The sequence below is a fragment of the Zootermopsis nevadensis genome, unplaced genomic scaffold (genome assembly GCF_977971745.1).
Source record: "Zootermopsis nevadensis isolate Lab colony 2312 unplaced genomic scaffold, Znev_1.0 Znev_ptg000024l, whole genome shotgun sequence".
NCBI lineage: Eukaryota > Metazoa > Arthropoda > Insecta > Blattodea > Termopsidae > Zootermopsis > Zootermopsis nevadensis.
In genome coordinates this window covers 18,626,702-18,650,165 of record NW_028259156.1, presented here as the reverse complement: position 1 = coordinate 18,650,165, position 23,464 = coordinate 18,626,702, and the positions used below count along the sequence as shown (strand labels likewise).

The window sequence follows — 23,464 nt, the reverse complement described above, 5'->3', positions numbered from 1 at the left end:
TGCTTTTGCAATTTACTTTTGAATTCCATCTCTGAAATTTGAATATAGATAATAATTCACCGGACACTTCTCGAAGTATACTCGTGGACGAGGGAGCAATGAATGAGTTCCGTAGCCAAAGGCACGAGTTTAGTGCACATAACGAGGGCGGGGCTTACCACCGGCCATCACTCTGTCTTCGAGCTGTACCTCTCTCATGGTGGTGGGTATGTGCGGCACCGGTGGGCGGTAGGGAAATTTTACCGTCAGCAAAGATACAAAAGTGGGCGGTAGGTATAAAAAGGTTGACGACCCCTGATCTAGAGGATGCAAAAATGTGCCTGTAAGCTTCACCCTGTCTCTTTGTCCACATGTGACAACCATAAAACTGCTGAACAGATTTTCACAAGATTTTTGGAATTAACATTTTTCTGTTAAACATAATGATGTATAATGTTTGTACATGGCCAGTTCAGTATGCACCAAAAAATGTTGATGTTGGGCTGCTGCGTTCTAATCCATGTGGACTTCAGGTAAATACCAGCATTTTCAAGGAACATATCTCCATCTTCAGTGCTGAAGTACTGAAAATGGAGGCTGTATGTAATCTGAAACTTAGGTATCTGCTTCCAAGTCCACATAGCATTACAACCTAGAAGACCAACATCTCATATTATTTGTTTGTTTTCCAGTGAGCAAAGCTGCTAATACTGTGCATCAGCAAGATTCAACAGACTATGCAGCATTTGATCGCTTCAGATCACGTGTTGGTAGCATTGTTCGACCATCTGTTGCTCCATTGCTCACTCCACGGACTGCTATTGAACAACAGCCATGTGAGTTAATAATGTTTTATGTGGTGGTACATCTTTCTAACTGGACATGAATACACAAAGTAATTCACTGTGTAAATAAGTGTTATGTTTTTAAATTCTGAATTACCTGAACAGAGTGAAGCCCCAGTTGTCTGCCAGGGCTATAATAATATGCTAGTAGGTAGAGCCTGTTATACACTGAAGAGGAGTTCTTGTGAAATTATGATTGGCAGCCTCCTATCTAATGGGTACCGGAGTGCATTCCCAGAGTAAAGCACGGCTGGGGCGTGACTCTGGAAATTGTGAAAAGGAAATAATGGAGATTTATTAGACACCATTTTAAGAAGGATTACCAACTTTGATGTGAATGGAATTGTATCTGAAGATTGACATAATTACTGTGTTCAGCATAAATATAAGCATATTATTGAACTGGATCATAAAGAATAAAATGTGAAGATTTGGACTGGATTCAGCTTGCTTGTGCCAAAATCCAGTGGCAGGATTTTGTGAACATGGTAAAGAAAATTTGTGGGTTCCATAAATTCAGAAAATTTCTTGACCATCTGAGTAACTATCAGCTTTTCAAAGCAGACCATGTGTCACACAATTGGTTGATCCACGAACACAATAAAGTGAGATTTTGTGTTTCTGCATTTCTGTGAACCTTGCTCTGGTTTGTGTATCTTATTTTGTAACTGCGGTCAAGTATCAACACAGTAGATGTGAAAATAATGGTGGCACTCTCAGTTTTGTGGCCTTGTCTGAAAGTAATATTGGTATGTTGCAGTTGAAAGCAGTGCAGGCTTGCTGATGACTGGACTATATCATGGTCCCACTCTGTCCGAAGAGAAGGACCTGCTTGATGATGAAATTTCCAGGGAGATTATTGCATGTGTCTCACCCAGCAATCCAAGAAGACGGAATCGTAGTGGAAGCTGCTCTGAGTTCATGTTTGGTTTACGTCAGGGACATCTTCCAGGAAGTGGGAACTCTCAAGGAAGCCCAAAGTCACCACGCTCTTCAGACACCAACAGCCCTTCTGAGTGTTTTCGGTTACTTATAAGGTAAGTTCTGAATGTTCACATTTAATGTTGATTTTCTAAAGGTATGTGTCAGTGGTTTATTAATTATGCCAGTGCTTGATTTGTTGAACATATTGTTGTTTGTTGTCTGTAGTATGATACACATGACATTTCAAGAATGGCTGTACTTCCGTCTTCAGGTTACTGGTTGTTATTATATTGAGAATTTTGTTTTGTGATTACCTGTGATGACTGAGAGTGAATGTGGGATCTTTCAAGGACTAAACTTATATGCTATGGCCTGGTGTTGTAATGGCTAGTGTACTAGCCTGGCGTTTAAAAGGCCCCAGGTTTATTCCTAACCATCACCACTAATTTAAAAATAATGAGTGAATTGTAATGACAACCAGTTATCTGTAAAGTCAACATGTGAAACATCATGTACATCAAGTATACCACACATGTCAAAACTGTTAGGTGTGTTATTGGAATAACACATTTTAAAATTATCATACCATATTTAAACAGAAAGTAGAAAATCAGTGTAACTTGTAACCTGAAAGAAACCGTTACTTTATAGAGGAAAGTGATGTCATAGGACTGTTACCTTAGCAGTTGAGTAGATTTTAAAAACTCCATTAATCAGTCTGGACATTATGTTAACTGGGAAAATGTTTTCATACAGGTAAATTGAAATCATCTCTTTAATATTCCTTGGTCTAATATTTTCAGCCATTTGACCCCTTCACTGCAGTGATGAAATGTTTTCAGTTTTGTCCAACTGGTTGTTACTTTGCTGCTGCGAGTTGATTCAGACTTTCTGCCTTGTTGCATGTATTGTGCTTAATCCACACTCCCCTAAGCTTATCCATCAGTTTATGTTATTTTTTATTAGTTTGTGCCATGTATTTTTTGCTACAGTATTTGATAGAAATAATCACATTTGGCTATCTGTTTTCACTAACATGTTGCTTGCATCAAGACATTCATTAAATATGTGATTTTTTCTGTGTGTACGTACTTCAAAATCCCTTGAGGAAATAGAATCCAAATATGTGATCTCTGAGGTGGTGAATGTTAAACCAGCCCTGAAAATAATTGAGCCAATTCAGGACTTAATAATGTATCAGTGAAAATGTTAATAATTTTATTTGGTCCTGTTCCAGTTCTGTCAGCTTTATAATCTTGCCACTTGAGGTTTTATAAATAATGAGTTTAAAATACTCAGGGAGTTGAAGTTGGCCACATGTAACCATATCATACATGTAATTTTATTTCAGTTATGTAAAATAAAATATTAACTCATGTCACAAACATATGTTTTTTTTTGTATTTAAGTATAAGAAATATAAATTTGTGAATTGTATGAATGAACACAATAAAGTAAATACTGTGTATCATGATGTGTTTACTGAGGAATATGATGGAGAGGTGTGATTCATGTTTCAGGTCTCAGAGTTTTGCAAATGATGCTCAGATCCTGGATAAATTGAACCGGATTAAGCTTGGCCTGCCTGGTGACACGAGTGGTCTGAATGGTCGAGTGGCTACCATTCCAGAGGGAGTTGGTGGTGCAGACAGATTTCATGTATCAAAACCCAATTCTAGCAGGTAACTGTACTGGTACAGTTTCGTGTATTCTACTGCAGTTGGCAGCTACAGAGTAGGAATTTGTTAAGACATTTCATAATATAGTATTTGGACCAGAGTTTTTAGTTTTTACATATGTAATGGTTCTTTAATTATTCTTGACAACAGTTAATTTATTATACCATAATTATCAGGCACTGTCCATGGTCTGAGATGTATTTAATACACATGGCATTTCAGGAGTCTGCTGCACTCCCATTTTTACATAATAAGTTGATTAGTAATCATTCTTTTGCTTATTTTCTGTATCAGTAGCTGCATTCAGGAACTACTTAGAACTTCTGAATACTGAACTTATATCTAAACACTGGACCACTGAGGATATTAAAAATGGAAGCAATTGAACAGTAACTGATAATAAAATGACTGCCATTCACCTGAAGGAAGTAGCAGAGACAGCTCCTGAAATGTAGTGTTTATTTGTGTAATTACAGTGAACTAGTGACTGTTGTTTTGCTGTAACAACCCTCTGTTCGGTAGGTCCCTCTTTGGGCGCAGGAGCAGTTTGACTTTCCGTCGAACAAGTCGTGAATCTTCTACAGAGAACCTAGAAGAACGAAGCTCAGCTGGTAGCACTGATGATTTGGATTCTACAGGCAGTCACACGCCAAAGCACTCGGCCAGCAAGCTGTTCTCTGGGCTGGGCGATCGAGTCAGTCGTCTTAGTAGTGTCATGTGGGAACGTTCTGGAGCAAAGGGTGCATGTGATTTAGGGCACAGTAAGTCTTGCTCACAGACATATTTGAAATCTCAAAATAAAAAGAATAGCAGTTTAGACTCTCTAGCCAGAGTGTCTGCCTGTGACAGTGGTGGGAGCAGCAGTGATCTAGAGGTTCACAGTAGCAGGAGAAATGGGGTAGGGGAAACATCCAGAATTGACACTTCCAGTGTGAGGGAGGAGTGTGATAGCAATTGTGATGTGCAACATCTGATTATGAACAGGACAGACAATACATATGACTCACCGTCCAAATCTCCGAGTTCACCGTCATGTAAAACTTCACCAGTTCGGACACCCGTAACAGAGAATGACCCACTTGGTGCATTAGACATGCAGGAGACTGCTGAAGTAATTAAGGCTGTGGACAGTAATGGAGATCACGTAGATTCTGGCTCAACATCGGTAAGTTCGATCGTTGGCCCGGGGATCCTGGAACATGCAGAAGCGCCCGGGGGCCCAGTTCTGTATGGTGGACACACCAAGACAAGAGGGGTTTCACGAAGTGCCACCTTTGGTCATGATTGCTCCCCAAGTGAGTGTTCAGATTGTATGGAGCAAGGAAAGCCAATGCATCGATCATCCACAATGCCTGTTGATGTTCCAGTGTCGACAGTTGCTGGTGTCACGTCTGGTCTGGGGGGCATCAGTTCCAGCTTCAAGTTGCCTTTCAGGTAAACACTTCCATCTCATTTTAATAATGTGCAGTGATTCCCAGGGAAGAAGTTCCCTGATAAGTTTTACAATATACAAAGTACAATTTTTTAAGTTCCACCATAATGTTCTTAGGATAATTGTTTAAAAATTTGTACATATGTTGCCACGTTTCGTTTCTGTGTTAGATAATTGAATTGATGTGTGTGTCAAACATATATATTTTTCAGTTCATATGTTTTAAAACACATGCTGTTAAAGGATAGTTCTAAGGATCTATGCCATTATTTAGTGTGGTGTTGAGAAGATTATTTTTAATGGGCCATGACAAGGTAGCCATTTCCTCTCTTTTCTTGTTTTTTGTCTGTACTTGGAGGCAGAGCCAGAATTGAAGATGGAAGAGGTGTGATCTTAGCTTTAGACATTGAACAGTGTACAGGAAACATGCTTAGATGATTGTAAATGTAGTTTCCAAATTGGCTGTTTTTAATTGACGCATCAAAATGACGGTCAGATTCAGTTCAGGTTGTTTACATTTTTCTGAAAGGCTTCATCCATGTAACAGGAAATAAGCAATACTCATTATTTAACAAGTGGCTGTGTTTATTGAATGTTCATGCACAATGGTTTATGTGCTTTTATTGGTGTTAGGATGTGTTCTTTGGTGTCGGTTGTTTTAATATGTATTTATGTTGAAAATGCTCCACTGCTATTAAACCACATTTTTAAATGTAATTGAAATGAAAAGCTTTGACTTAAACATCACTGTAATATAGTTTTCTATTCCCCTTTTGATAAGTTTTCCTAGTAAGCAAGTTTCAATGTTTGGTCCCTAGAGAAACTTCTTAAGAAGAAATTACTGTAGGAATGTCTATCAAAGTTTAAACTGAGATTAATTAGTTTGTGTTATGTGTTTAAAGTAGTTCAGCTTTACTAACTTGTGTTAGAAAACACTATGCCATTTAGATATTGTCTAGAGTTATTTTAGTTGTTTATGCTTTACACTTTTATCTAGAAAGTGCAAAGTGTGGGAATTGAAATAATGTAATTAAAATGTTTCAGTTTTATTGCTAGAGCGAGATGTTTTATTTTGCATGTAAATGTTGTGTTAGTTTAAGAATGTGTATTTACAGTATTACCAGACTTCTAGAATGGAAATTCTTACCTAGTTTGCCATAAATGTTTTATTGAGGAGGGTTTATGAAGGCAGTATTTTATTTTGAAACTTTAAATTTTGGGATAAAAAATCATATATCCATATTTCTCTGTTTATGAAAGTGGAAAGTGCAGTGAAACAGTGTTGAAATTCAGGACAGGGTCTAGAAAAACAAATTTTTCACTGTGATAAATGTCTTGGTTCACAAGGACCGAGTAGAAAAATAGTTGACATATGACTCATATCAAATATTGAGGGCATCCTCTTAAAGATATATCCTTGTAATAGTTCCACTCTTGACTGCCCCTCCATCAGATAATGATACTGTGGTGAATTATTTAGAAGCACATTGTGATTTGTCATCTAACTTTTTTGTGTGTGTGTGTGGCTTGTTGAACACCAAAGTACCTGCATGATTGTTGTAAAGTAGTACTTTGACCAACAGAGTGATCTGACTAAGAAGTAGATTTAACAGGGACATCAACTTTTATCTTATGTGCTAAGAACTTCAAAACTTGCACTGTTTGGCTAGTGATGTTCTTAGGAAAGTAAATTGTGATTTGTCCTTTGTTTACGCTGTTTTTAGTTTGATTGTTGTTTGATTGGTCGATGGTTTAGCAGGTCATTTGTTTGATCAGTCATTGATTTGACTGGTTGATTCAGTTAGTCAGTCAGGTGGGTAATCAGAAGAGTAACTGGTTGATGTCCTTGTAGTTGCAGTGCAGGCTCCCATCATCGTGCAGTGTACAGGTAATGATGATGTTTGCTGTAATTGCACATTCAGCCCTTGGGCAGCACTTCATGCTAATAGTACTGTCTTGCTTGGTTTATTTTCCGTTGCAGCCGCTATTCCCCTGCTCGTCTTAGTCTGCGTAAAGCAGATCTGCTCATCGGCACTCAGATCATAGAGAATGCGATCACTAACTTCAGGTCAGACATTTGCTAATACCCATAACATACCAACCAACCAAAATTTGCTCTCTTTTGCATGATATTATATAATTTATTTTTAGTATTATATTGCATTGTGCTTATTTTATTATTTCAGTGACATTCATTTGTCTGTGGCAGTATGTTATAGTCAACTGTGTTCTTGTTCTTCTTAAGGTACACCTATTACAAGAAAGTCATCAAAAAAACTGAACCCCCTTCATGTTACAGTGAAAATTTTCTGCACATTTTATATGTATTCCTCTCTTTGTGAAGTTGATGTTTATTTGGTAACTACATGAAGATTTTGAGATATTAACACTAATACCAAAGCCTGCCATTAGACTCCATTCTGAGTCACTTCAATCATATGCTGACGATGTAATTTCCTCATATGTGTCTGAACTTCTGTCTCTTTTTTGGCCTTCTGTGATGTTTCCTCTCCTGAATTCCATAAAATGGAAAGTTAATAGGATTTGCAAGTTGTGTCCAGGGTATGTTCTCTGTTTGTGGAAGCAACCTTATGCATAGTGCTACCAGCTGTACTCAGCTGCATTTGTAATAGGTTTTATCAATTATGTAAAAAAACAAAATATCTTTTAATGATGATAAAGAGATTGAACTATATATAAATGCTGATAAGAGTAAGTATATGTTTATATCTTTATTACCAAATTGAGGAACAAGATCTCCTTTTAAATGTGTCAGTTCAGTTATTGGAAACTGACAGTAACAAATCAAAACTACATTACAAATAAAGTAAGAACATATTAATTCTGGAGATTGCTTGGTGTCATTCATTCCAGAATCTTCCATCTTTTTTGTCTTCACCCTAAATATCTAAAGATTAAAATACACAAAACTTTGTCTGTCATCACTCTAAGGGAAGAACATTGACTGAGTGTGTTTGAAATTATATCACTGAGGAAAATATTTGAATGTAGGAGAGAAGAAATAACAGGAGAAAGAGGAAAGTTACACAATGAGGAGGCTCTTCATCTGTACACTTTCACCAGATATCAAGTGGCTGAGAATAGGACGGATCTTGTGACAGGGTCTTATGTACACAGTATTGTTCCTTTTGGTTCCATAAAAGTTACAGATTTTTTGACCATCTGAGTGACTGTTATTTATCATTTACATTCTTTGCTATTTGTAAGTAGAACATCATTTGTTATATTTTAGTAATAAGTGATGATGTTGGAGGTAGCCAACAAATCTCACAGAAAGTTGCATGACCCATTATTTCTTTTACTGTGTCCAAGTTCCTTTATGAAATTTTATATGTTAAAGAGGAAGGGTTTTGCATCTTGCCATTGCGAGATAAGGTTGGTAAGTTTCTGGATGTATTTACAGAATGCAAGTTGTGTTTGCATGTGAATGGTATTGTTTTTGTTTTATGTATTGGTGGCTTGGGGTTAAATTCTATGGGCACCAACAGATATTCTTCTAACTCTACTTTTGTTATACTTATTTCTGAGTTTTCTTTAAAAGATTTGTCATGTTATATGACACTGTGTTATTTTTCTCAACAGTGCCAAGTTGCAAGAAGCTGTTTCTTCTTCCCAGTTGGTGCTCCATGTCCTTTTGTAGTATACAGTAGCTCACCACACCAAAATTTGTTTTTATGACACAAAAATATAAATAAATATGAAGATTTCTGTCTTCTGGGTTATTGCGCTGTGTAGTCTGGTCGATGTTAACCAACGTTTCAGAGGTCATACTGCCTCCGTCATCAGGGCGATGAATATGCCAATAGGGTGCTAAAGCCCTTTGCGACCACGACAGCCTACAGAGTGAACTGGAGGCACTCACCACCACCTTCAGGAAAAACGGATACAGCAACCGTCAGATTCAGAAAGCTCTCAATCCGCCTGCGAGGCTGCCACCGCCTACTGAAAAACCAGCCTCGGTTGCCTTCCTGCCCTACGTCGGGACGACCTTCAACCGCATAAGCAGGTTGCTGGCCAGGCACGACATCAAGTCTGTTGGTCTTCCGCCAAAGAAAATTCCCAGTTTTCTCCGGCCGGTAAAGGACGACCTAGGACTGAAGACGCCTGGCGTATACAGAGTTCCCTGCGAGTGCGGAAAAGTCTACATCGGCCAGACAGGCCGTTCCGTTGAGGCCAGGATCAAGGAGCACGAACGCCACATCCGGCTCGGGCAGCCCGAGAAATCTGCGGTTGCTGAACACCGCTTCAACTTGGAGCACAAGATACAGCTAGAGGACACTGCTATCCTCTCCTCAAAAACCGGCTACATGGACCGGTTAATCAGGGAAGCCATCGAGATCGAACTTCATCCTGATAACTTTAACAGGGAAGATGGACTTCACCTGAGCCGGTCCTGGAAGCCTCTGATCCACACACTCCGAGGACTCCGAGAACGAGCAAGAGTGCGCCGCCAGAACCAACCAGACCACTAACTCGGCCCTTTTCAGGGCCTTTATCCATACAACTACACTCACCTTTCTCTCCCTCTCCCACCCTCGCCCACGTGCTACCATTGGTCCACTCCCATACCTGCTCCCATTGGCTCGGGGCAGGCTACACCTTTCACTTCCCTGCCTATAAAATCCAACTCCTCACACCCTATTGGCATATTCATCGCCCTGATGACGGAGGCAGTATGACCTCTGAAACGTTGGTTAACATCGACCAGACTACACAGCGCAATAACCCAGAAGACAGAAATCTTCATATTCACCGCTGTGAGAACCTCAAGTCTTACATAAATAAATATGTTAGAGACATTTGAGAATAACAGACATTTAAATGTGGTTTTCAGTTTACGTTTCTAATTTGTGTTAATTCTCGATGCATTGGCAGTACTTTTTGTTGAAAACTAAGCCCATCCTCCACCACATTTGTCATGTCTAAGTAGAAGGACCCTTTTAGCCAAAAAGATATGCATTGTAATTCATAGATACATGTATGGTTTATTGAAACTTAAATAATTACTCATCATTGTTACATCACCATGTCAGTGACAGAAAGTAGATGTTGCCATTGCATCAGTCAGTACACATGATTTGCCATTTGACAGCCATCTTTGTTTATAGCCCCAGCAGTTTGACGAGCAAAAATGAACTGCTTCGAGGTGGACTGAGCACTCTGAAGTCAGCAGGAAATTTGGTTGCCAAGAAATTTGATGAAATCAAGGAGGCCATTTCTGCCAACAGCACACCTGTCAAACCAAGCCTTGGGTAGGTTCTTCATAGGATTCAACTAAATCCATAAGCAGATGGAAATGACAGTTGTATATGCATATAATTTGCTGCTCTGTATTAATGAATAGTCCATTATGAGTATTATTCTGTGTGTTGATTTCAGACTATGTGCCAAGTTTAGAGAAATGAAGAACTGTATGTTCTGCATACCTGTGGCTCATGACAGAATTGTGATATGTTATGTGGTATGCACATGTGTGTGTGTGTGTGCTTGTTGAATAATATCTCATTGTTACTACAACACTTGTTAACAGTTTGTAAGTCCACACAATGTTACAATCCAGAACACCAACATTGACATCTTCACCACCATGAGAACCTCAGATCTCACTGCTCTGTATGTTTATGGGATGGCTCCTTTCTGTTACAATTTGTTGTTTTGCAAATTGAACCTGTGTGACTAATAATATAATCGAAGGCTGTTTACTGGTTTAGTAATGAATTCATTGTTATTCTGATTGTGAATCTGTTGTATTGTGACAAGACACGGCCGGGCGAATGCTGAGGTGGAGAATCTGTGCTATGAAGAAGACCCAGTAGAAGGAAACAGTGGGCCTGAACGACGTGTTTCAAGTGAATTCTCACCGCTGACTGTACACCAGCATCTCGACTACTTCAGTAGCAATTTCTTGGACCTGTTTGGAGAGGGCAGCCGCAAGGGAAGCTCCTCAAATTTGCAGCCCCTTGATGAATCTGGTAACATTATGCATTAATATTTCTGTAAGCTGGGTCTCAAGTCCATATGCCAGATTACCATGCCACTGAAAGTATCATTCTGGTTCTCAGTACTTGTTTAAAATGATTGTACATTTAGACCTGTATGTAAAAAATGTGTAAATATACTTTTTGTATTTCTGATCTGAACATGCAGATCAGAGCTTCAGCCAATGATGAAATTGACCATGTGAAATTTCTGTGAAAACAGTTTTATAAACACTTAATTTTTCTTTGGATTTCCATCCTGCTTCTAATTTCTGAAAGTGCCACTTAGATTTATAAAGTGTTTTTCTTGACCTGGTTGTAAGGAATTAGTATTACAAGAGTTTGTGTCTAAAAGAGTAGCTGATCGAAAGAAGAATGTTTTTCATAAGGTATGTCTTTATACTGTTTTTCTGCTGTGAGTAGGAATAGCTCATTAGTAAACTGACTGACATTGGTCTGGGCTGTTGTGTTTTGAATCTTGATAGGGGCAAAGGTTTTTGTCTGCTGCAATATTCAGACCAGTCCTGGAGTCCAGTGGCACCTGGTGGTCTTTCTGTAGTGCTGAAGCAGCCAGGTTTTGAAATTGTCCTCGATATAGTGTTGATTTGTGAATAAAACTTAACTGTGCTTTTCTCAAGAAACACTTTGTTTTGTATGTAATGTTGAAATCCTATGTACAGATTCTACAATGTGGTGCCAGTTACAGCTTATTCCTGAACAGCTCTATCCACGGGATGCTACTATCAGGTAAGATTTTTTACATTGTCTGAGGTGTTTGTTAATAATTTCGTTGTTTAGGAATTACCTCTAATCTTACTTGTGTTACTGATGCCACTTTTATTGTATTTTTGTATTAGTTGCTGCTATCTGGATTAAAGCCAGAACCTTCTGAATACTTTTTTGACCACTCCTGTGGTCTAGTGGCTAGCATGTAAGTTTGGTACCCAGAAGGTTCCATGTTCAATCCCCAGCACTAAAATTTTAAGTAGTAATGATATATGACAAAATGTTAATGTTAATAAGTGATCTGAATTGTGGGGATGTGGTATATGAATAAACATAGCAGAGAATAATATACCAGTGCCATATATGATCACGCAGCTGTAAATGTGATAAATTAAAGTTAAATTAAATCTGTGGCGTAACAGCTCCAGACAGCCAAAGCCGACTAGCTTGACTGCTGGCCTCAGGTTCACATGCCTAAGCAGAGGTGAATGATCATCATCCAACCAGATATAGGGTGATGTGTAGTCAGCATGATGAACCCCCAGCCATTGCTAGCTTTCCTGACCGGATTACGCTACCCATTATAGCTCCCCAATTTCCTCACGATGCTGGGTTGACACCGGTCCCATACACTGGTCGAAAGCTCATGAGAAAATTTCTTCTCCCCCGAGACTTGAACCAGCGCGCATTCCGTATCGCCGGTCCGAAGCATGATGCCTCAGACCGCGTGGCTACGGCGCGGGACCTGTAAATGTGATAATTAAAATAAACTGAACTGATGTATCATATTATAGTGCCTGATAATGATAGAATAGTTTAAACATGTCAATACAATAATATTAAATATTGTAGATGTTAACTGTCATAAATACTAATTTTTATCTGAATGAAGGATTCACACAACAGGATGCTGAATGTTAAGTTAAAATATCATTCTGTGTAATGAAAATTAATTACACCAATGTTTCATGGGAGCAAGCAGCTTTCATCTCCAGGGATGAAGTCTCAACAGAACATTGGCACACACACAAGACATCATTGTGCAGCAACTGAGAAAAGTAAAAAGTAAAGTTCAGTACATATATGTGCAGGTGTATGGCCTCTTGACAACAATGCAGGTATGTTTTACAGGGATCACCATGCCCCAGTAGCACTGGAGCTCATGATGACAACCTGTTCCAAGTGCCATAATTGCTTATCAGTGTTACATGATGAGGAAATCTTAGCTGGCTGGGTCCCTGAAGATTCTAACCTCAACACAAAGTATGTTCATGTTGTAAACAAAGAGTATTACTTGTTTTGAAACTTTTAATCTACTTCCATAATATGATTTCATTCCTAGCTGCAATTCTAGCTCTAACTACTATATACCTGAAGGCAGCCATCTTTAGACTCACCACTGTGAAAACCTCAAATCCTACATACTATTATACCTCATTTTGACTGTCTCCATGATGCAGGGTCTTTCCTGAAAAGTTGATAGATATTTAGCTTGTTAAGAAATTTCCATCTTGTGAAGAAATAAAAAGTTCAGAATCATGCTCACAGTATTCCATCACTGGACCTATCCTAGGCCAGTTTATTCCAGGTTGCACCCTAATACTCTATTTTTCAAATATTTATTTTTGTATATTTTAGATCTCTCATATTACCTTTCCTTCTGACATGTCCTGACGACACTTCTGCATACTCGCTCATTTTTCATTTTCCTATGTATGCTGCATGCTCTGCTTATCTCATCCTGCTTGATGTAATAACAGTATTAGTTGATGTGCATAACTTCTTAGTGCTGATGCCTGGGTTCAGTCCCATATAAGTGTGTGGGATTGGTATTGAACAACATGGCACTAGGACGTATTTTTCACCAAGTACTTTGGTTTTCCCATGCCATTCATTCCATTGATGATCAGTTCTCTTCAGTTTTCAGGCATTGGTACATTAGGCATCATTACCAAGTGATGAGTATCACCCCACTTCTGTGATTAAAAAAATAAATGCTAGAAGAGTGAATGTTATGAAGCTTTTTATTATGTAATTATACATAATTTAAGTGTAAAATAATAGCTTCACTAAAAGTATTGAACATTTAACATGTCATGTTAGATTATTGGCATGTTCTTTCATGGACTAGTACTATTAGAATCATCAGATGTATGGTATATACTTATGTTATCAAGTGAAAATGTTTCAAAGGCTAGCGAGGTGCTTAGCCCAAGATTTAGCAGTATAATCTGGATGGCTGCCAATTTGATTGTGAGCCTTGCATTGTGCAGGTGTCAGTTCTGTGGGAAAGCCACCGTGCCATTTCTGACTGTGAATGTGACAGACTATCGGGGACATCCTATGGCGGAACACATAAGCAGCCAAGAAAGTGTGTCACATGGCAAAGCACATATTTCAAATTTCGGTGAGCATTTTTTTGTGAAATATTCTCATTGCATTCATATTAGCTAGTGTTCATTGAGAATTGAGCAGTTTTTAATGTTGTGTCCAGCAAACTGCATTTACCTGAATATAATGTGCTCGTTTACTTTCCAGATAGTTTTCAAAATATTTACCACGTACTCTCAACAGAAACAGATGTAGAGGCTTGGTTGTCAGGTAACCCATATGAAGTAAAAATAAGTATTTTAGAAAGAAGAAAAAATATTTTATTCTCACATATTCAGTTTGTTAGGTGTTTCTGTAGAAGCTGTCACCATAAATGTTTAATACATTGATAGTTGTTTATTGTACTTAGAAAATATGGAATATATTTTGGTCAGCTGATATGTATACATTGTTTTCTTCAGTTTTCGCCTTTGAAAATTGAGGTGCACATTCAATTTTGAGTGAAATGGTACCTGTTGTATCCAGTTCATAATTTACTGCATTGTTTCTCAATGAATACATCTTATTTACTTACCAACAGTTTCCTCCTTTTTCTACACATTCTAATCACCTATGTACTTGACATCAGAATTATTTATGAACCTCTCAATTTGTATTTTCCCAAGTGTTATATTACTTTTCTAGGGATAATTTTTTCATTTATGCTGGACCCCTTGAAGTTAAAGACATAGAGGTAGAGTGTGACATGCCAGTTTATTTTTCTAGTCCTTATGCTAAAGCAACTTATTACCTATACCATTCACAAAATCCTCCTTAAACCGTCTTTGGTCTCACCAGTATTCACAAGTTGTTAGTATCTGGAGGGAAGAATTTTGTAACATTAAAGATTGTCAGGAAATTTTTGTTTGCTTCCATGTGTTGCAGGTAGCAGTAATTCATTTGTTGATGGGGATGTAACAGGTCAAACAGTGAAACCACATCAGCCCAGAGGCATGGACCAGGATGTTAAGGTATGGTTAAGCTTAAATGTCTGAAAATGAAACAGTCTAAAGTTGCATAAAATGTTGACACAGCCACAAATTCAGCATTTTATGAATTGCTTGCTCTACTCTTCCATTTCCTGTTCAGTTTATATCCTTCTGCATTACTCTGATATGTTCATGTTGTCTTCAATAATTGGACTACCATATGGTGATTTTCTTCTTAATTTGTTCAGCTAATCATGAAATTTTCTGCTTTTATGGAACTTAAAGATTCATTACCATATTAACAAAGGACCAACTCTATCCTTAGTGAGTTGAATCAATCCAGTACACATACTCTTGCCATATTTTTCAAAGATCATTGTCTTTGTGTTGATTCGCCTCACGCATGGTCTCTTTCCCTTCGAGTTTTCCAAGAAAAATGTAATTCTTATTTAAAGTAAGTTCTCAATACGGTTACCATAAGTTCATTTCAGAGTTATAATTTCTTTAAATTGGTACATAATTGTGCCTATATAATGTTTTCTTTGTTCTTATTTTCTCTTGTTCTAGATAGTCTCTGAACATTCTGATATGTTTATATTCCTCCTTCGCAGTGGAAGACCAAATTTCATTCCCATATAAAACAACAGTTTTGTGTATTTAATTAGTTTTACACTTGACATAAGAAAATATAGAACCTCAAGTCTTACAAAGAAAATATATGTTTATAATATGCCAGGAAGTTCCTGAATTTATCGTTCTTTTAATTTCATGTTAGTGGATCTCATAGGAATATATTACAGTGATGTTGACTAATGTGTTTTTAATGGAATTAGTCTATCAGTTGTGTCCATAAAACTTCCATTATGAAGACTAGTATTGATTCCAGGCACCACAAGCGGAACAAGCCCCCATGGACATGGAGCCCATCACGGTGCCTTACCTCAACCCCCTTGTGTTACGCAAGGAGTTCGAGAATATCCTACATACTGATGGAGACATCTGTCTCACACAGCCTCGGTTTGTGGATGAGCATCCGATCATTTTCTGGAACATGGTGAGGTTATGTTTGATTGCTTGCTTTTGAAAAAAAAATTTCCATAATATATTTGAAAGACCTGATTAGAGGTAGAGCAGTGTAGTAGTTCTCTTGGACCCCTGTCAATGTTACAGAACCAGCATTAGCAATTGTCTAGCAACTTACATTTCTTATCACCATTGATAACTGCTTAAAGTCTTGTGTAACACACTGGACTGACTGTGACCATCAAACAATATGGGAATTATATTGTAAAATAGTAATCTTTTATTAATGTTGTTAATAACAATAAATGTAAGACTTTCATGTTAACAAGAAAATTATGACTCGGCTTCAGTATTATGTTAAAAAAATAAAAATGTGTGATTCTTCATTCCCATTCACCATATTTTAGACATAGGTTTGCAACCTACTTACATACATCAGAAGGTCAAAGTAATGTATGCATGTTTGTGCAGGTGTGGATTTTCCAGAGGATCAATATTGAGAGTCATCTGCCAGGATTGTGCCTTCATGCTGCATCTGTAAACAGAAATCAGGTGCCACACCCTTCGTGGGAAAACTGTGATCATAACAATGTGGCTATCCGCTGCATGTGGGACAACCGGCGTCTCCACGAGGAGGTAAGGACACTCCAGCATGTTCCAGTTTCTTTTGTATTCACTGTTTTCCATGAAGATCATATCCTCAAGTGTATGTGTGATGCCACATTTCTAAATCCTCATTCCAGCAGGGACACATAGTGAATTTTTCTGTTTGTACTGTACAATGTTTGCTCATTAACCATTACAGCTTGAAACATGAAATTTGGTGTGATGGATGGATCATAGATTATTTAACAGCACTGTACCAGCTGCAGCTGTTATTCTGAATCAGATGTTGTGAAAGGATGATCATATTTGTTGAGGAAGAAGCCGTGATCTATTTCAGGGTGCTTTCCCATCATTAACATGGAGAGACTTGGTGAAATCATAAACAACTTAAGCGTAAAGGTGGCTGTCTTCTGGGATTAGCATCATCTATTCTGCTAGATAGACATACATTTCAGAGAACCTTACCGACTCCAACACTAACAAGAGAACCTCAGATCTAACCCTAGGATAGTCTGGGTTCTGGCCAAAATTTGAATTTGACACATCCTGACTACTGATCAGAAGTTTATCACTTGATCCACCTTGCAAGAAGGGAGATCCTTAAATTTTGAAATTTCTCGGTTCATGAAGAAGAAATAAGACAGTGTTAGCAATGCCTTATTTTTGTGGGTCCTGGGTTCTTTCTCTAGGGGGTAAAATGACTGGAATATGGAACTGAGCACTTGCCCATACATTTTTAAGGCATGATGCTTGAGCAAAGGGAGAACTTTACCTTTGTTTTTTATTTTGTAAGTTTATTATTTTTATTTATTGTTTATTAGGTTGGTCAGCCCATGTATGCCTTGTGGCAACAAAATGAGCAACCCAGCACTCTTGTGAGTGCCCTGATCACTGATCGCACTTCAATACCACGAAGGTAAATTGCATTATGTAGAAGTTCGGCCATAATTATACAGTTAATTACAGTTAACAATTTCAGGACAGGACTTTGCACCATATATTTAGGAAATTACCACAAAGTTGTGGCTGAAACTGGAAAAATATGTTGCTTAACTTACCTCTGAAAAGAAGGCACATGATTGTGGATTAGAATCACAGCCAGGAATATCACAAATGCGTTCATGTCCCTCTTGATAAGTGAAAAATTGAGCTGGACAACATTCCATGTTGTGTATATTTTCACTGCTGTGAAGTATTTATTTGCTTCTGCATGTTCAGAATTGTTGGAACACTTTTTCACTCTTCTTACATTATGGTAGCATTGCAGTATTGTAAAATAGGTGTATTTATAGTGTGATGCAGATGGTGATCTCTGGTGTTCGTTGCAATGACTTATTGGAACCCCTCAAGAAACTTGCTATTGAAAGGCAGAAGTTGAAGGGGAAGGGAGTGACTCGCAGCCACTCCCTCTACTGGGACATCTTGTTCTTGGCCTTTACTGTTATGGGCCGGGACAACATCGATCATGGTAAAACATTTTCAGTTTCCCTAGCTGACTACCACTCACGCATAGCAAGTGAGGAAATTAAGAATGTGTGAGGGTTTACCTCATCTCCCACTATGTCTCCATGGCATGGGGAAAATCGTGAAAAATGTCAGGATATCTGATCTCCAGATTAACCTCGCACTTCCAAAATGCAAAACAGGAGTGCCAAGGACTCTTTTACATCCCACCACCATAAGAACTTAAAATTGTTTTAGTGTATTATGTTGAATATTTTTGGGTCTCAGAGTTGTCAGATGTTTTCATTGTATGGTTGCAGCTGCATTTGACCGCAAGTACATGGCAGCATATGAGCATCTGCCAGAAAGGGACCTGAAATTGTACCAACGATGTGACAAACCCCCGTCCATTGCATCTCTGTATTGCAGACACTACTTCAAGGAGCTGGAACTCTGACATGACATGTCCTGCCTGGATTCTTTGATTAGGAGTGCAGTAAGTACTTTCTGAAACAAGCATGGCTGTTTTTGCTTTGAGTTGGATAATACAAATAATATTCCATATTGCATAGTTTTTAAACTTGGAAAACAATTGTTCTGTTTGCTATTTGAAGTAATTTTGCATCACTCTGGCAACACCAGACACTACAACCAAGAAGACAGTCATTTTCATACTCACCTCTGTAAGAACCCCAAACCCTGAGTAGGTGTCTTCTCTGCAATAAGTTCATTTACTTTGCAGTCATACCTCAGATAAATAAATAAGCCCCAGTCCAATAATTTGAATAGAATTGCTTATGATGAATGTATTTGCCACTTTTATGAATGCTGTCAAATTGAGTGACACCTGAAGAACAGGAGGTTCAGTGCTGAGGAACTGTATTCTGCACTTTGTTATTTGCAGGCCATTGCCAGAACAGACAGAATACCAGGCATCCCAGCCACGTCATGTAGTCATGAAGCAGGGAACAGGTTCTGGTACCCAGTGTTACAAAGTGTGATTGTGTTAAAGTTGTGACAATGAACTTTGCGGCAAATTAATTCTGATGTATATTAGTTTAGATATATATCTGCTTGTTATGAGTAATACTGGGAGAAATGCTTTGCTACGCTTGTTGTGGTAGAAGTGGTGCATCACGCCACGTTTGCATTTGGCAGCTTGACTCTCTGTATTACTAAATTTCAGTTAATAAATGGAATAACCCAAAATTCCTTTTGACTGTTGGTCCTTTGGCAAAAACCGACTCCTGATGTAAATGGTGTATTAGTACAGGTCTGCAAGTCTACAGTTTGTGCATTGTTATTGCTTAATAGTTTTATTAAAAAAAGAAGAGAAGGCAAGATTAATTGGAAGACATGGCTGTGGTAGTTTTCATCTTATGCCATACTATAGCTAAAGCTTTGGGTCTGGATACCCAAAAACGTTCACTCACAGTTTGGTAGTTGAGGGACATCATTGTAGGTAAAACATTTCAGGCAAATTACCTCAACAATTCCACAAAACCTAAAAATGACAACAGTATTATTTTATAACAATGACAACAAAAATGCATATTTCTAACTTTCAGCCTTTATTAGAATTATTCACTTACAGTATCATTTGGTATTAATCAAAATGTCTTAATGAAGCTGCAGGCTATATTAGAATCTTAACACTTCATGTAAATCTACAGTAATTATATATATTCAGCTATATAGTAGAATCAGAGATAAAAGTTACACATTAAAATACAAAAATTTCAAATGGAAAAAATTTGTGTAGGTAGATTAATTCTGAAATACATTTTAAATAGCCTATCACACTGAAGCACATTTTATATATTTAATGTAAAAGTTTTTAAATATAAACTTACATAGTAGTCTCAGGATTTTTAAAATTCTGTGAATTCAGTGTACAATTACTGTAAGTTTATGAAAACATTCAATTAACCACACACAGAGATGAAGTAGGCCTTGACAATCTTCAGAGGTCTCATATTAAGTATGGAAATAGTGTATTAACAGGACCTCTGCAACCATAGTTAATCAAACTGGGTTACCAAGTGCCCATAAAAAATCTGGGTTTGAGTTTCTTGTGAAGACGGGGTTACAGTGGATCACCATGGGCCAAAATTAAATTCTCCCAACTGTTTCAGAAGATTGCTGATTTGTGTATTTGTTGCATAAACTGAATGGATACTGTGGAAATTTACACATAGACACTACATTAACAGATTAGATATTTAAACTATAAGTGTATTTCAAAGACCTACAGGTTAAAAGCTACGCATATGGCTGTATAGCCCTATGAACGTTAAATTATATTTAGTAGTGTTTGTAGCTCAGAAGCAACACCTGTGAGACCATGTATTTAAAACTGGTAATATGAAAACAGCAGCGAATGAGGGTAGAAAGAACAGGGCACTGTCAATAATGGACAGAAAAGCTAGTCCTATGGTACATATAATAAATCTTTACAGGGATTATGGAGGAAACCTGTTCAAGTCTAATGATGATGTGTGTTTTGATGCTGTGCAGACTTGCAGGTATATAACACAGAAGTCTACACAGGATCAAAACCCACAAAATCATCATCTGCCATGAAAACTTCAAATGTCACAGTGTTAAAGTCAGATTTACCTCTCAGGAGGTGCTAGCATGTGTATAAGGGAGGTTGAGTGTGGACACTCTGAAGGAGTTTACTGATGCAGCACCCTTTTTAGTCACCACTACTATATGCGAGTCTGCTGAATATGCAATTCCTCAAACTCACAAAATGTACATGTGATTACTTTGGCACATACATGAAATCAATACTATTTATTGAATGAAAATAAGATTTGTAACTTGAAATCTGTGAAGCTTTCTCTCCAGCTATAAAAATACCTGACCTGAAGGAGTTGTCCTAGTAATTCTTATATTTACACATGTGAAATATAATACATATTTCAACCATTATGGCTGTTCTTACTATGCTATTTACTGGCTTAACATTTTAAGATCACTATGTACTTCACAAACTTACAGTCACAAATTTATAACTGAGAATGAAATACAAAATGTATTAATATTTCAGTGTAGATTATGTGCATTCTTATTGTAGCTTTCATATTAATATTCTAATACGCTACAATCGGCAGTCACGAACAACAAATGTCAGCGTAGTGGTATTTGGGAGGTTGCAGGTTTCATTGTGGATTACAGACTGAGGTTTCTCATCACACCATCCAGCAATGAGTAATTCCTTTTAAATTCTTCCCCATCATCCTCCCTTTTCATGTTATGCCACTTATGAAATAAAACTGCTATTTCAGCAACAAAAGTCTTGACTTATGTGGGTACGTGCCCACAGCAAATGCAAATATGAAGCTGAAGAGGTAACCATTAAATACTAGCATTTGAGCATGTCTTCAGAGAGCAAAAGCTGTTTATGCTACAGAAGGCAAACGTTCTACAATGCAAATGTTATTGTAATATGAACTCTGATCAGAATTATGGAATAACAGTATGCCAATATTTGCTCAAAAATAAACATAACACAGTAGTTTTAACTATTAACATAAGAGAACAATGACATTTCAATATTTGTGCTTGACAGGATAATTCTGTTGATAACATGCCCCTTACAGATATTTAGCTAATATGTACCATAAAAATCTGATGTGCTATCAGTTTGTTGTTCATACCACTAGTAGCCAATCTTTGGATCTTGATCTAAGAACAGATGTCCTTTGTCACCGCTTAATTATAGCTATAATTATTACTTCCTGTGTAAAGTATTTGAAATGAATCATAAAGCTGCACTTGGAGTTACAAGTAGGTGGTGTTAATACATGTTAAACTTCATTATATCTGCTGATGGCTCATGACATTAAAATCATAACTGTGCAATCTTTAAACAAAAAATTTGGCAGTTACAGTACTGTATATCATTAAGTTACAAGTGAACTCCCTCAATGTACCAACAGTTCTCTGTTCAGGCACATCTCACCTTTCGATCTGTTTTCTTACTTGTTGAAAGGCTCTCCAAGAGACAATATAACATTACAGCTTGAAGAGTCTTCCAGCAAATTATGCACCTTCACAACCCTAATGTGTAATATTTTTTAAAGGCAAACTTACAAGTATGTACAGTGACCACAACATAACTGTAAGCTTCAGATATGTCACTGAAAGAGGGGAAGGTAAGATGGAAAGGGCAAGGGGAAGAAAGGTAATGAAGAGTCTGTCTTGAGCATGTGTAATGTAACTGAAAATATTTTTTCCCTCTTTTAATTTCAACACAATCAGTGGCATTTTCATACACTGACTTCTACACTACACATTTTATGAACCAAAGGAACCATAAAATAGTAGTAATGCAGGCACATCCCTTAACCAACACATGCAGCTTCTATAGCCTAAATATGATAATTTCACAGCCAATGGTATTCAAGGGTTATCTCTCCATATGTACCATCATTTTGCAGTCTTCCCTCCCTCCCACATGTGTTTGTGACTGTCATCCAGGCTCAGAGTTATATTGAGTCCACTGTAGTTGGTATCCTGATGCCTCACTACAGCAGTGATCCTGTTATTAAAATATCAGTTAATCATTCCTTCTGAACTGCCTTTTAGTTTACAGAATGCAGCATTTTTTCCTTACATCTATAACCTTCTTTTTTTTCCTGCGATTTTCTTTCCCTCGTTGTTCCTTGTCTTTTCTGATTTCACGAACTAAAGTATAAAATGCGTCATCGACCCCCATTCGTGTTTTTGCTGATGTCTCAACAAAAGGAACTGCATACTGCTTGGCAACCTCACGAGCTTGGTTCTTGTCCACTGCCCACGATGGAAGATCACATTTGTTGCCTACCAAGACCATAGGCACTTCTTCTGCATCCTTCACCCTCTTTATTTGTTCACGATAACCTCCAATATCCTCAAAGGACTTCGCATTGTTAACAGCAAATACCAACAGAAATCCTTCTCCAGTTCTCATGTATTGCTCCCTCATCGCACTATATTCTTCTTGTCCGGCTGTATCAAGAATATCAAGGAGACAAGTCTCACAGTCGATGACAACTTGCTTACGATATGAATCTTCAATTGTTGGATCGTACTCGTCAACAAAGTGATTCTGTATTAGCTGAATGGTCAAGGCACTTTTCCCAACGCCTCCTGCGCCTACGACTACTAACTTGTATTCCGTCATGTTGCGGAAAATACGCAATTTCAACAATTCAATAGTACAAAATACTCCATCATTTATGCCAAACAGTTCCGACTGCCTGCATTATTATTACTCACTTTTTCAGAATACAACAGCCATTGCTATTTTCATTCAATACATTTCCGCATTAATACGTAGGCGCTGCGGTAACCATGCAGTACCAATATTAGCTCTAGAATGCTAAAAATTCTCCACCAATAGGTCAAATTATAATAAATCCACTAAATGTACACCTTCCAAGTAATAATATTTTGAAATATCTTCCGGATCAGCATAGTTACAACTACGAGTAGTATTCTCCCACACAATACAAAGCAT

General features: G+C 37.7%; 2 protein-coding genes across 7 annotated transcripts in view; one reads left to right on the top strand and one right to left on the bottom strand.

The window, feature by feature from the left end:
- Crag (DENN domain-containing protein Crag) overlaps positions 1-19,164 on the top strand; it is a 39,979-nt gene extending 20,815 nt beyond the window's left edge. For 3 of the 6 annotated variants that reach the window (XM_087354859.1, XM_087354858.1, XM_087354863.1), the window contains 17 exons: positions 672-815; positions 1,585-1,861; positions 3,269-3,430; positions 3,950-4,861; positions 6,841-6,927; positions 9,989-10,132; positions 10,641-10,852; positions 11,539-11,605; positions 12,716-12,847; positions 13,858-13,991; positions 14,840-14,925; positions 15,770-15,937; positions 16,378-16,542; positions 17,334-17,428; positions 17,805-17,980; positions 18,276-18,451; positions 18,860-19,164. In XM_087354859.1, coding sequence (XP_087210985.1) covers positions 672-815; positions 1,585-1,861; positions 3,269-3,430; positions 3,950-4,861; positions 6,841-6,927; positions 9,989-10,132; positions 10,641-10,852; positions 11,539-11,605; positions 12,716-12,847; positions 13,858-13,991; positions 14,840-14,925; positions 15,770-15,937; positions 16,378-16,542; positions 17,334-17,428; positions 17,805-17,980; positions 18,276-18,412 — 3,098 coding nt within the window. In that variant the 3' untranslated portion in view covers positions 18,413-18,451; positions 18,860-19,164. The remainder of the gene's footprint in view (positions 1-671; positions 816-1,584; positions 1,862-3,268; positions 3,431-3,949; positions 4,862-6,840; positions 6,928-9,988; positions 10,133-10,640; positions 10,853-11,538; positions 11,606-12,715; positions 12,848-13,857; positions 13,992-14,839; positions 14,926-15,769; positions 15,938-16,377; positions 16,543-17,333; positions 17,429-17,804; positions 17,981-18,275; positions 18,452-18,859) is intronic. The other 3 variants (XM_087354861.1, XM_087354862.1, XM_087354860.1) reach the window with 3 other exon arrangements.
- Positions 19,165-19,507: 343 nt separating this feature from the next.
- Positions 19,508-23,276, bottom strand: Ras85D (GTPase ras-like protein 1). The gene has a single exon (XM_022084469.2). The coding sequence runs from the start codon at positions 23,126-23,128 to the stop codon at positions 22,553-22,555; it is 576 nt and encodes a 191-aa protein (XP_021940161.1). The 5' UTR covers positions 23,129-23,276; the 3' UTR covers positions 19,508-22,552.
- Positions 23,277-23,464: the final 188 nt, after the last annotated feature.

Bases quoted from the DNA above. Each gene is read 5' to 3' on its own strand.
- Ras85D (XM_022084469.2), bottom strand. From the start codon at position 23,128: ATGACGGAATACAAGTTAGTAGTCGTAGGCGCAGGAGGCGTTGGGAAA.